General features: G+C 41.5%; 1 protein-coding gene across 4 annotated transcripts in view; it reads right to left on the bottom strand.

Moving 5' to 3' along the window:
• The window catches only part of ABCC1 (ATP binding cassette subfamily C member 1 (ABCC1 blood group)), a 56,145-nt gene that overhangs the window by 11,856 nt on the left and 30,568 nt on the right, over window positions 1-13,721 (bottom strand). For all 4 annotated transcript variants that reach the window (XM_087731811.1, XM_087731815.1, XM_087731813.1 and 1 more), the window contains 7 exons: window positions 12,986-13,055; window positions 11,945-12,071; window positions 10,614-10,790; window positions 9,353-9,520; window positions 8,791-8,968; window positions 2,014-2,098; window positions 596-734 (listed from right to left, as the gene is read on the bottom strand). In XM_087731811.1, the coding sequence (XP_087587937.1) occupies window positions 596-734; window positions 2,014-2,098; window positions 8,791-8,968; window positions 9,353-9,520; window positions 10,614-10,790; window positions 11,945-12,071; window positions 12,986-13,055 (944 nt within the window). The remainder of the gene's footprint in view (window positions 1-595; window positions 735-2,013; window positions 2,099-8,790; window positions 8,969-9,352; window positions 9,521-10,613; window positions 10,791-11,944; window positions 12,072-12,985; window positions 13,056-13,721) is intronic.

The raw sequence follows: 13,721 nt of genomic DNA, 5'->3' as shown, positions 1-13,721 counted from the left end.
TTCCAGTTTTTGTCTGTCTCTTTTTATCACAAGATTATGTAGCCTTTAATTAAATCCTTGCTCCACATGGCTTGTATCCTATGATTTATCTTTAACCAGAGGATTCAAGCAACATTGCTAGGAGGTGTAACTGCCATTTTCCCAGGAACCGCACTCTCAGGTTTCTCAGAAAGTCCTGGGTACCCTGGGATTAGATACTTGTGTCTACAGTGGAAACTTGGCTTAAATTCATCTGAGTCAATTCCAGCTCCTTACACTGAAGGGCAGATTTCATTAGGTCACCTAATTTGTCACAACCTCTCTCCAAGAAATAGCTGCAAGGTTTTAACTTCTTCTTTTAAACTTTGATGTGGTCAGGCCCATCATCTTGAAGAAAAGTTTTGGCGTCAGCACTCTTTGGGCACACAAACCTGGGGCTCAGCTTTCGGAACAAAGGGTACAGCAATAGTTCCACCAAGTGGAACACAACAAGCAGCAAGTCCAAGAATCCACTCAGACCTTTCTCACCCTAGTTACGTGGTCTTTGGAAGCTATTCTGAACCCTGTGGATTTTTCTGAAACAGAGAGTGAAGGAAGCAGGAACAGGAGCTCTTACCCTCCCCGTCTTCGCTGTGTCAGCCTCCGTCAGTTTCCAGGAATTCTTTTCAGCAAGCGGCTTCTGCAGCTCTGCTGTGCTGCTCTGGTGCTGTGACTTCCCGGTGTCTCTGCTGTATGTTGAGGAGTTACTGAGTTGCCTGTTTGAAGATATTTATTGTTCAGTCTTAGCATGATACAGGCCAGGTGTTTACTTCATAAATAGACTTCAACAGTCCACAGCTCCAAGTCAGTGGCTTACATTATTCTGGCGATAATCAATTTCCTAGCCAGTCATCATCAGGCCAGTGGTTACTAGTGCTTCCCTCCTCCCCTCACAGGGCACTCCTAATCCTCCCTGATGGCATTCAGCTCTCAAGTATCCACCTTCAGATACGAGTAACGGGTTAGCCAGTCAAAGAAGTCTTGGTTGAGCAATCAAACTCCAGAAAGAAAAATGCTTAGCGATCATCAACACCAGCCTTTACAAACCCTATCATCATATACAGCGCAGCTGCTGAAGTGCAAAAAGGGTACCCACACTGGCATCAAAATGGGCAACTGTACTCCCAGGTACTCATTAGCTTCCGGAAGTACAGTATCTCTAGGGCACCGTAAGAATAAGGCATAGACTATGAGATTGATTTTGGGAAGGGAATCAGAGTGATTGCCTTTGGCCTCTCTCAAGCGTAACAGCAGCTTTACTAGGTCAGACTAAAGATCCACTTTGCACTTCATCCAGTCTGACAGCAGTCAACTGCAGAAGGCTTGGGAAAGCATATGAAAGCTGGACTAGCCAATACGATACTCTCCCTTTTATGCGAGCCAAACCCACGGTATCTTGCTACAACCCAATCGTTTCTTCACATGGAAAGAAGAGTAGCACAAGAGCTCTGTGTGTGCAGACATGCACACACAACAGTCTGTACCAGCAACTGGAGCAGGGCTGCAGCCTCAGAGGTTCATATGCCCAGGTGCTAGCAAGTGGGGAGACTGGGATTCAGGGGCAGCTATTGGGCAGACTGAGCGTCTGAGCCCAACTAGTGGAGGGATCTGCCTTGTAGGTACACATATATTATACTCTCACTAGTGAACCTCCATCCTGCTCAGCCAGAGACAGGAACAGGATGAGGCCATTTGATGCTGTGTTTGTGTGGGTGCTCTAAGCATCCGTGATCTGTGTGGCCAGCAACGTATGCATGTGGTGTGTATGTACGCTCTATGTGCGTGTGCCTGCTGGGAGTACATCTTCAGCCTTGCTACTGTTGGACCTGGAGCCATGGAGCAGCAGCAGCCTCGCCTCTCTCAGGCTGCCGGATCCGGCAGGATACATTTTCCTCTAACAAATACCATAAACACCAAATTACTGTTTGTCCACGACTGAGTAACTGGGGCAGGGCCGGGGGGCAGGGAGAAAGAGAAAGACGACAGACTACAGACCTATCCATCAACTTCCCAGGGGCTTCATTCACAAGCACTCCATTTTCTATAGGCTTTCCCTCCTTTCCAGACGGACTGTTTGTATCTGGGGAGGGATGAAAAAGTAAACATGTAAAGGTGAAAATGGGAAGCATAAAGACACAAAGGTTTCATTTCAATCCTAAATGCCAGGTGCAGTCCTAATGTGCAAACAAAGGGGGAACAGAAATATTTACATACACTAACAGGTAATTGACCAGCTGAACAAATCAGTTTAGTTCACCCCCAACAGGACTAGTTGCCAAGACAGTGAACATTTATTTTTCTATTTTTCTACCAAATGTAAGTCAGTAATAATAGTGTAATATAATTCTGAGGACATACTTGATGTTAAAACATGCAATACCAAGTCACACTATGACTCACTCTGTGGGAAAAAAAAAAAGCAAACAATCCAACCACTCCTTTTCAAGCCACATCTTTTACGCAGTTAATTATAAATTATTTTCATTTTAGAAGGCAATGAGAAGACATTCTAGTAAATGATGGAGTGAAGCTGTAAAACAGAAGGCATGTGCTATTAACTTTGAGCCTTCCTGCACGATTCAGCAGGAAGCAGCATGCAAAAGCCTGGTTTTTAAGCAACCATAGGAATCAGATTAATTTAAGCAAGAGATCTTTCTATGAGTGTCACTTCTCAAAAAAAACCAAAAGTCTTGTTATCCCACAACATTCCACTTGCAACAAGATGCAGCACACACAAGACATTGTTTAAAACACTTCACAAAACCTGTCAGCTTGAAATACTAAGCTTTCTCTGAGCAACTTAATTCAGTGTAATACAGTGCCAGGAGTAAAACTTCTAGGTTTAAGGTATGACATCATTTTCCTAATACAAACCAAATGACTGACTCGTAAAAAATTAACTGTCAATTAAATGAAACTTATTTTCATGTATGAAAGTTAATTCAGAATTTGTAACAAAAAAAGAATTTTGCATTTTAAAGGGTTTATGCACAGTTTATACAAACAAAAAAGCCCACCTGCATCTATTCAAAAGATACGCGGGAACATTTGTGTAGATCTAGAGCCTGAAGTTTTCGTGTTTTTATACTAAAGCAAAATATATGCATAAAACAGTTCAATACATTAAGTGTGGACTGCTTGAACATAAAGCTGTTCCTTCCTGTGTCTGCAAAGAGAACATGGTTCATTACTCTAAAAACCCAAAGCTAAACTGTTCAGTGTGGTCTAGAAGCAGAAAAAAAAAAAAAAAAAAAAAAGCAGCAAATGTGAAAAAGTGAAGAGTTCAATGATTTAGTTCTTATTTTTATTTATATGAATGAGAGCAAACCAATATGGGGCTCCTGGTTATTTTAAGCACTTGACAGCATTTCTTTTGAAAGGCTCCCATATGAAAACCAGCAAGCATTCCAGCATCATATCACTTTAGATCACCGCTGAAGGTCTAAACCCACAGGAACAAAACAAAACCACAAAAAAACCATCCTGCCCTAACAGCTCTTAAATTTGATTTCGTGTTGTAGGTTACAAACATTTCCTGCTTATACTGCATTTACCTCTTGAGAACAAAAAATGCTCAAGATTGCCATAATAAATCTGGCATGTGCACCTAGGGTTTAAGCCCACTAATGAGGGCTCTGTTGAAAAACGTGTTCAGAAACGATAAAAGGGCAAAGTACTTAATACACACGGGAGAACAAAGAAGGACCTTTGTGGCTCCATCCTGACGCCTCTCTGGGTACACTCACTACACTCCTACGTTCAGGGTGCATCTTTAAAGTTTATTTAAAGCTTCCTCATGGAAGTGTTTGAGATGAAGAATTGCTGCTGAGTTATCTACAAGCTGACACACCAACTGTCGTAGCATCACACAAACAAGCAACATGCAAACCAAGCTGATACCTTCTACTGTACAGATGAAATTCTTCTAATAATGACTCAATCTCTTGTAAATGAACTGCAGCTACTCATGTTACTCCAACACAAGCACTAATATAAAGCCACATGGCAAAAAAGCAGTTACCTGTTTCCAGAGGTTGAATCGTTCCTTCTAACAAAGGATCTGAGTCTAAAAGTATATATAATTAACTTTTTGCAGAACACACTCAACCATTTTCAATCTTTACAAACACAAACGCATCCAAGTAGCACAACCTAAACCACAAAACCATATATGCCCCGGGCAGGATCAAATTTGCTGAAATGGACCTCTTTTTAATCCCAAGCCTCATACACAGTCAAAAAAAGACAACCTTGCGGAAAAACAAAAAAAATCCAAATCAGAGGGCTACAAGTGACAGATCAAGAAACTTCCTTTCTTTCAAGATATGCACTAATTAAGAGAGAATCAAAAAAGTTACTCTAAAGTGGTCTCATATTGACAACAACAGGAAAACCTCACCATGTACAGGGAACTACCATATGCATTTTCCCCAGTGAGGGGGAAGAGACTTCATTCAAGAATCTTAAAGAGACTCCCTGACCTTAACATTAAAGATGCAAAGCATCATGGTTTCAGAGTGGCAACTTTTGTCCACATGGCTACGTCTCTCCTCCCACAGCTCTGCTATTCTTGCTTTAGTCATGCAACTGCAATGAGAGGAGAGCTGTGGCAGGTTTACTTGGTCCCTGTTCATCATCCTGCATGGACAGATTAATAAGAAACAGTGACATACTTCAGGCTTCCAAGCATCTTGATACCCTAACAGCACTCATCTTGAATCAATATTTGCTTCTGTCATTTGGGGCAGAGGTTGCAAATAGCTTTTACTTTAAGAGAGAGAAAGGAAGGAGTTGAATTTTGCTAGAAGATAACTAAAATGAATTTAAGAGAAAGTCAGATTATTTCCTGACACAGACAGGTGTTTCCTGAACTACTACTCAGGCCCAGACTCCACAACAACATTTGGAAAACAGCCAGCACATCTCAATATTTAACTCTTGCCTTCCAAGGAGTCAGAAAGGAGAAAAACACCCAACCATCCCTACAGGCATCATACAAGCTATCTTAACTGTCCAATGCTGCTATTAAGCTTAACTCAGCCTCATGCTGTTAGAAAGAAGCATGGCCACAAAATACTGGTGTGGTGGGTTTTACTGGGAGACAGTGCTGATCATGACCAAACAATGCTTTTCCTTGCAGATATGAAACCCCAGCCCATAATGCAGAATTAATTTTTATTATGAAATACACACTACTACCTAGTGTATAATACAAAGCAATTCAGCAAGGAAACTATCTTCCTTTCAAATTCAGCACTTTAAAAATAAATCTTTTTTTTTTCATCACTGCTGCAATTGGGAAGCAATTTATACTGAGGCCAAGCAAGGCCCTGCAGATCTTACTCCTCTACCATACTATCTTTTCCAGAAAGCAGATTTCTACTTCGTGCAGGACAACAGCTGAAATTTGGGGAATTAAGTGCAAAAAAATTTAAGAAAAAAACTTGAAGACATCCAAATTGAATAGCTACAAGTGACAGATCAAGAAGCTTCCCTTCAAGATACGCAGATTGTTGAACTAAATGCTACAGTCCAGACCCTTAGCAATTCTCAGAGTACTTTTACCCCTCTTCCCCTCCAAAAGAAAACTGAATAACCTGTTGTGCTGACAATTCTCATATAAAAAATGAACTGAGTAGCCATTGAAAGGTCTTTTTATTTGACTGCAGAGTCACAGACCCAAATGCTGGGGAGACAGCCATCTGAAGCACAGCCCACACAACGTAAACCAGATTTAGAATTACTAATTGTGCTGTACATCTCTCTCTTTCAAGTACTGCAGTCAAGACCAAAGATGAACCAGACAGTTAAAAAAATATTTCAACTTTATGGTGCAGTTGCACTTCTGTGGATCCACTTTTACTTCCCACAAACACTAAAAATAGATCCAGGCTTTTCAAGGACAAACCAAAGTTTATGCTGAAGCCATTTGGAAAAAACAGCAAAACCCCAACCCCCACACACGTTATAACAAAAACTAACATCTGCTGCACTAGTTTTTATGGGAAACGAGGGAAAACAGTCATAAGAAAGGTGATCTTAAAGTAACTGTTTGCTATCTGTAGAGCAAGAAGTATTGCAGCAACAGCTACAAGTCTGAAGGGGAGGACACCAAAACAGAAATCTAAGCACATCTATGACTCCAGACCAGTCTGCACAGGCAGGGGTAGTATTGGCATCAGCAAGTCAACCACACTAAATGCCAGAGAATAGAACAACTGCTAAAAGCAAGAAGAATTTGGATGCTTTTTATACAAGCCAGTAGATTAATTTTACCTGTAGTTCCAGTTACTTTGGAAAAGATTGCACACTGTAGACATAGTAAGGTATCCATTTCATGTATCCACAGCTGAAAGCAGCAGCACTGCACATTGCACTCCCTGTGGCTGAGCAGCTGCTGCTGCCACCCTCGTCACTGCCTTCTGCATCAAGTAGGATGCTGGGGAAGGGGGAGCTCACACCTCCCCTCCAAGCCATCCTGAAGACTCACGTGAGGGCAGCTTTCTGGAGTGGGGAGTTTTCCCACACACAGAAGAAACACTGCGAAGCTGAGGATGGGAAAGGCAGCAGCATAGCACACAGACAGCAGGTAACCCTCAGGAATCCCAATGGGAGAGAAGGGCTGGGAGGCAATGGGGAGCAGACTCGCAGCCAAACCTCAGAGGCTGGGTAGGAGGAGAGGGTTTCCCACCCTTCCAGAAGCAGGATGTATTCCAACCAGAAAGCACCAACCCACAGTTTTCTATTTTGCTCCAGTTTAAGTGTTTTCAGGCTGCCAACATGCAGCTTCAGACATAAGGGATCCTCCCTTTTAAAGTGGGTGTGCAGATCCCCTCCAGCGAGCTCAGGCTGACTCCCGTCACAGACTACTGTGTTTATCCAAGAACTTGTGATTTTCAATAATATTTAGTGGTCTTTTACACATCTGATAAATATTAATATTATCCCTGTGAACCAGACAAATAATGCTCCTATTTTTCATTTTTTACCATTGGCAGAAGATCACTCGACCAAAACTGAGAAACAGATTTGCTGCAAATAGGCCAACCCTGTGATATAGCAATCCTCTCTGAATCACCAGGGTCATACCAAAGTTAAAAGTGCCTTTTATTAGAAAACGGCAGAGAAGCATGGCAAAAGATAAAGCACTGACTCACCTTCCAAAAGAAGATTCAGTATTTAAACGGAAAAGTAAAGTAATTTAGTTTAATGGAAAGGACTTCAAAACCTACCATGCACTTGGAAAGGGGAGGAGACAAAGGCTAAAAGAAGGAGGCTATTAAAGGAGGGAAATCTTTGTACAAGCAACTTGTTAACTTCCTAGGGAAGCACAGAGGAAGTTAATTTGTCTCTGGAAGTCTTGTACACTGAAGACGGCAACAAGTCTGACTGTGCTCAAAGGAGCTATAGGAGCACCTACAGAAAATACACATAAGTCAGCTGGCTTCTGCTTCCATAAAATCTCTTCCTGCAGTGCTTTTCACAGGGGGAGACCCTACCTATACAGCACTTGCTATTTACAGGCAGTGGCCACCCAAACCAGCACCCCAGCCTGCAGAGTGACAACTGAGACATATCAAGAGACCTTTCCAAGGAGAGCTAGCCTACAGCAGGGCATCCTGACCTTGAGCCTCAGCTCAACACATCGCCCCCAAATCCAGCTCCCCATCAGGGATAGCTGAATGCATGAGAGGGAGCCAGGAGAAGATGGCACCTTGCACATCCAGGAAACAGACTCTGCTCGTTCACAGCCTCCAAGGGCAGGCTGTTTTGCCAGCCTGGATAGGAGAGGGCAGCTTCAGAGAATAAGGCAGACCATCACAGACCTCACACAAGGAACTTTCAGAGGAACATCAGGAACAGTCCCTAGCCAAAAGCAGCCATTCAACACCTCTTTAACGCTACACAGCTTCATGAGTGCAGCTAAATGTGGCATCATGTCTGTTTTGGTGTCAGGCATGTGAGCAGGAGACTAAAAAATGCCTCTCCTTTCCCTCTGGGGCATGGGTGGGAACTAAGGGTTTTCCAAATGGAAGATGAAGGGAAAAGTGGGCTCAATCCCTTCCTTGTTCTGGAGAGCCTGCTCTGCAGCACTCGGCAGTGGGCATTTGCTACCAAACAGGCCTCAAGCACATGCCAACAACTTAACCCCAGTCAGCACCGTGCAAGCACCCCTCATACTTTTCAACATGAGCATGTGGAGGAGTGTCAGGAGATCACCACAGGCAAGCCACTGAAGAAAACAGGGTGGAGGCAAGAGACTAAGTTCCCTTATTAAAACCCAATACTGCAACCGTCTGCAGGTGAAAAAAAAAAAAAAAGTATATTCCTATATCAGTGCAGCTCTACAGCTGTTTCATAAAGCAGAAGCAGGAGTCAGGGATGTCAGCTAGAAAAACGAGCTGCTTCCTCCTCCTCCCCATCCCAAAGGAATTTTCTGCATAAAGACGACACATCCTAATAAGCACAGGAAGGGTGTATCAACCCCAGCTGGCCTTTACTTGATCTCACAACCATCTGAATTTTGCTTTTAAGTGAGAGGAATTTTACTACAGATCTGCTCTACATTTTCCTAAATTTTAAGAAAGAATGTGTGTTTAATCGTACAACCTTCAATGCCCTCAAGAAAGAAGCACCTCTATGTATAGGTATATCACAAGAAATAATAATTTCTTTTAACTTTCCTTCCACTACTATTATTTTTCCTTTAATGTGATTCCTTTAACATGCCACACATCAGCTTATCTCAAGAGAATTTATTTGTAAGCTTACCACTGTTCTCCATGCTTTGTTCAGCATTAGCATATGTACGAAGGAACTCAGCAAAAGCCCCATCTTGCTTCAGCAGCTCCTGGTAGGAGCCCATCTCAGATATTTCTCCATCAGTCATTACCAGAATTGTATCCATTTGAGGCAGATAGTTGATTGCGTGGGTTACCAAAACCCGTGTCTAAATAACAAAAGAAAAAAAAAGTTTTTCTAACATCTCAAATTAGTAAATACAATGGTTGAACTAGTGCTCTTGCTGCTTGAATTCTGTGTATAACACAGTAGTAACTATGGACAGGCATGCAGCATTTTTAACAAAAAATGCTGTCATTGTCTTGATTTTTGCATCAAAGAATTTTGAATTACAGAAACCAGAGCACATTTCATTATAAAAACCTCAGTGTATGTGTTATAAAAGTCCGCTCAAAATTTCGGAAGGATCCATTCATTTTTCAGATGTTTGAAACGAAAGTCTGAATATGCAACTTGACAAACTTGGAATCATTTGAACTCAGCAAAGAAAAACAAATCATTCTCTAGAGGCAAGTATCTCATTATGACATACTTTATTTTTCAGGATTCCTTTCGGTCCAATAACTTCTTCAAAAATGTGTTTCCCAACATGAGCATCAACAGCTGATAAAGGATCATCAAATAAATAGACATCTGCATTACAGTAAACTGCCCGAGCAAGACTGACTCGCTGTTTCTGTCCTCCAGACAAATTCACACCCTGGGGAAACAAGAAAATATGATCCTATATTTACAGCTGAAAAGAGATGTCTTGCTACAGTTTGTGAAAGACACAAGTCGTAGGTGGTTTAAGCAAATTAGGTAAGTTTCAACACTGCATGAAACAGATCTCCATCACAAATAATTTCACTACCACAATAACATAAGCAATCACAGTCAAAATCCTCTTGGAAGGAAGCACATCTGTTAAGTTCTCACTGTCAGTGAGAGGCTAGTAAAAAAAAAAAAAAAAAAAAAAAAAAAAAGTGTTTGCTAGTCTTGTAAAGCAGTTAACCCAGACTGACCTACCGAAACTCTGTACATTCAGAGGCTACTTTTCTTCTCAGCTGTATTTCTGCAGTGCTGCCTCTGATTTAATAAACGAGCTCTGTTCACACTCTACAATTTGGCTGGCCTGCTGACTAGTAAGGAAGATAAAGCTGCACCCTTCACTGAATCTGGAGCTGTCAGTTGGCAGCTATACCCCACCTAGCTATACCCCACCAGTCAGCAGGCCAAGCACATACCCCTCATATCCCCATCTTCTGGAGAATATCAGCTTAGCAGAACAGCAGACAGGTTACATGCACATACCCTGCTGCCCACGTGGTATGGGGACACCCAGTCCTGCTCCCAAAGCAGAGCACTACAAACTTCTATGCAAGTTTCTAAATCCCACACCATACTTTTACAACCATGTGCCAGTTTTGTTTGGTTTTGTGGTTTGTTTTTTGGGTTTTGGTATTTGGGATGGGGGGTTGTTTGCTTGTTTTAAAATGAAACTGAAGTGTTCAGAAGATTCTTCTCTTCCTATTTCCATACATTTTTCTGCTCTATGACCATAGCAACTTACAGACGATTAAAAACTGTCGTTGCAAGACACTTTTGCATTTGCAACCGAGAACAGGTTTACTCCCTCCCTTTTGAGGCTTAAAGGCAAGGAAAACATACTGTTCAAATTCGCCTCTTATTCTAGAGGATTTCTACTCTGAATGTTTTAAATTCAATACAGCTTTAAGATAAAGTAGAATAGAAGTCATATGGCCTTAGCTACAAGCAATAGCACTGTTATGGTAGAGCGGGCATTTAAATACCTTTTCTCCTATTTCTGTTTTGTCTCCCGTAGGAAGAATCTCTATATCAGGCAGCAGTGCACAAGCCTCAATCACACGCTTGTACCGGCTCTCGTTCATCTCCCTTCCAAAGATAATGTTATCTTCCAGAGTTGCATTTTGGACCCAGGCTTGCTGAGGAACATAGGCTACTGAGCCCTGCAAGAAAAAATAAAGTTCCTTATTCAGTACTTTAGAGTAAAAGTCTGCACAGAAAGTCAAAGCACAGCAGGGCTTTGTGAGGCAGGGAGTGCTAATCACCTCACAAATTGCCTACGGTCATTTCGAAACTGCATGAGTGGTTCTTGGGCTACCGCCTCCTCCAAAATGTTATTTTTATAATCCTCTCTACAAGTGAATGTAACAAAGTGAGTTGGTGGAAAATAAAGGACTTCAAACAAAATATGATTCTCTAATGTAAACTTGGAGGAAACATTTGTTTAGACAATACACTTGCACAATTACTGAATGTCAAAAGCCACTAGTACTTTCATATAGTTATAAATTATGTTCTGCATAAAACAATTTAATCTGGAATGCAAGTGTTTCACAAATGCATCCCTGCCAAAGATTTCTGCAGAAAGTTTTTACATAAAAGCCACCTCAAAGGAAGAGACTGAGCTACTGCAAAGTATTCTGCTTTGAAGATTACTTCTGCCTTCTCTTTCTGCACAAATGATCAGTGATGCAGATCCCACCTACTTTATTTTTCCAGAGCAATTTTGGAGGTGACCAAATGTGCATTCTTTTAAATGCAACATTTGTTTTGTTCTTAAGATAATTCTTTTTCCATATATTACAGCAGCAGCAAAATCCAAAACAAGGACTTTTTACTTATTTACTTACTTACTTCCAGGTCATTTTTCCTCTGTGAGCTCTCTGCAACTCTGATGTCTTAAGTACGTACAACCTACAACAGCAGCTCTTCCCATGTTTGGGTATCTGCGTGTACCCTCTCTCCTTGTAATTCTCTGATGTCTAAGAAGGTATGAACCAATACGGCTCTTCCTCAGGCTGGAGTATGTATAATAGGGTCTCCCCACCAAATACCTGGCTGCCAACAAGACTCACCAGAATACTTATCTTCGAGACCTCTGTCATTCTGTCTATTTGGCTAAATCTGAAACCAACAGATTTAGAAGTTTTTGGGTTGAGGCTTAACAGGCAATTACACAGAGTGCAGGCTAAGGAAATCAGTCTAAAAACCACATTCATTTGAAAGACTGTCTCTTCCCCTCTTAACACCACTTGGAAATCTAGAATCCCTCCAGCAATACTGAAAATAGCTGAACAATTCTTCAGACACATCACACCTTGACAACCACGTAGCCTTCTTTTTTGTCCATCTCTCCCAGTAATGCAGACAGCAGTGAAGACTTTCCACAGCCAACTTGACCAACAACAGCTACCAGGGAGCCTTCAGGAACAGTGAAATTAATGCTGAAATAAAGTGCACATAATTCAGCCTTGCTTGCTGGCACATCCCAGTAGTTAGCCAGTCTGTTGACCAGCCCAGATAAAGCCAGATGCAATGTGAACACCCACTGCAAATGCTGACACAGCACAGAAACGGTACCTGTTTGAAAATGCAAACCTCTCATTCAGAAAGCACCCAGCTCTTCTTATACTTAGGACATAGCATCTTAATATGTAATTAGTCAAAAGGGGAAGGAAAAAAAAAAAACAAACCAAAAAAAACCCAAAACACTGTGACACAACCTGTCCGATATTTCTCTCAAATGTTCTGTTAACACAAATGTAAGTATCAATGGATGCTTCCCAAACAGCATCCTTGTCCCGAAGAATATGCAATTTAAGGCCCAAGAGCAGCCAAAATTAAGGAAGGGGACAGGACACAGGGAAGACACGGCTTGTAGCTGCATCACCTCAATTACTTTGTTAGTCGCAGCACGTGCAAGGTTCTTCACTGGTATCCTCCAGTACGGGAATCAAGGATGGCTCCAGTTCAGCGAGAATAAGATTTTAAAAGGAAGACTCTGAGGACATAGTGCAAACACAAGGGACTAGGGATAATCATGAGGGGCTAATCTGGCTGTATCCTCTAGATGGAGCTCATCCCATCTGCAGCACATAGCAAGAGCTTGAAATCTCTGAGGCTTTCTCTCCTCTTGCTACTCCCCTTTATGCATTCCATACATACAAACATACTTTGTAAATTCCTTTAGTTCATGAAGCCCCTGGTTTAAAAAAAAAAGATATAGAACAAATATTATTTGTTCTCCTGTTGCTTTAAAGCAACAAACTCTTCTGCATATAGAATTTATAATTCAAATACAGATCAGTATTATGATGCAGCAAGATTATGAAGCAGAACAAAGAGTACTAATTCTTACCTGTTGAGTGAAGGAGGATCATTTTTGGACCAGCTAAACGTTGCATTCTTTACAACAATGCTTCCTTCAGCTGACAAACAGAAAATTCATATTTATAGAAGTGCCAATGCAAGCAGCTAAACTGTATGCTCTGTATCATGCCACAGAAGTCAATCTAAGCACACACAGGCAGAGGTATAAAGCTACTTTTCCAGCAGAACAACAACCCGCTGCTTACAAGAGCTTGTGTTCTGCTTTTACTGATTTTATCAAGACAGCAGAGGCTCTGAGGTTACACTTATTCAGTAACCAGGAGGTACATTATACTCAGCTGCACCCTCCTTTATCCAGCAACTCCACTGCAGCACTGCAAAGTCAGTTCGAAAAACTAGCAGCCCCCATCTGACTTGTGCTTCAATGGAAGCATCAGCTGAACTGCCAATTCCATGTGTGAAGCCAAGTTACTACAAGAATGATAGGGCAAAATAAATCAAACTACCAAATAAAGTAACTTTGACCAAAAACACTGTTCAGTGAAATGTCGCACGTTACTGCCGTTCGTAGATTTTTACAGCGACAACTCGAAATACACCACTCCTAACTCAACCAAGTCTGCCATAAATACTTAGCCTAGGTAAATATTTACATTAGTATGCAAATACAACTCATTATGGACAAAAAAAAAAAGCCAAAACCCCACACTAAGGGTTTGTGAGCAATGTATTCATGGTTATCAGCTGAGAAAGGGGAGGAGATA

This window comes from Nipponia nippon, unplaced genomic scaffold (assembly GCF_047370975.1).
Source record: "Nipponia nippon isolate SJK-2023a ecotype South Korea unplaced genomic scaffold, ASM4737097v1 scaffold_5, whole genome shotgun sequence".
Lineage (NCBI taxonomy): Eukaryota > Metazoa > Chordata > Aves > Pelecaniformes > Threskiornithidae > Nipponia > Nipponia nippon.
This window is presented reverse-complemented; position numbering and strand designations above follow the sequence as displayed.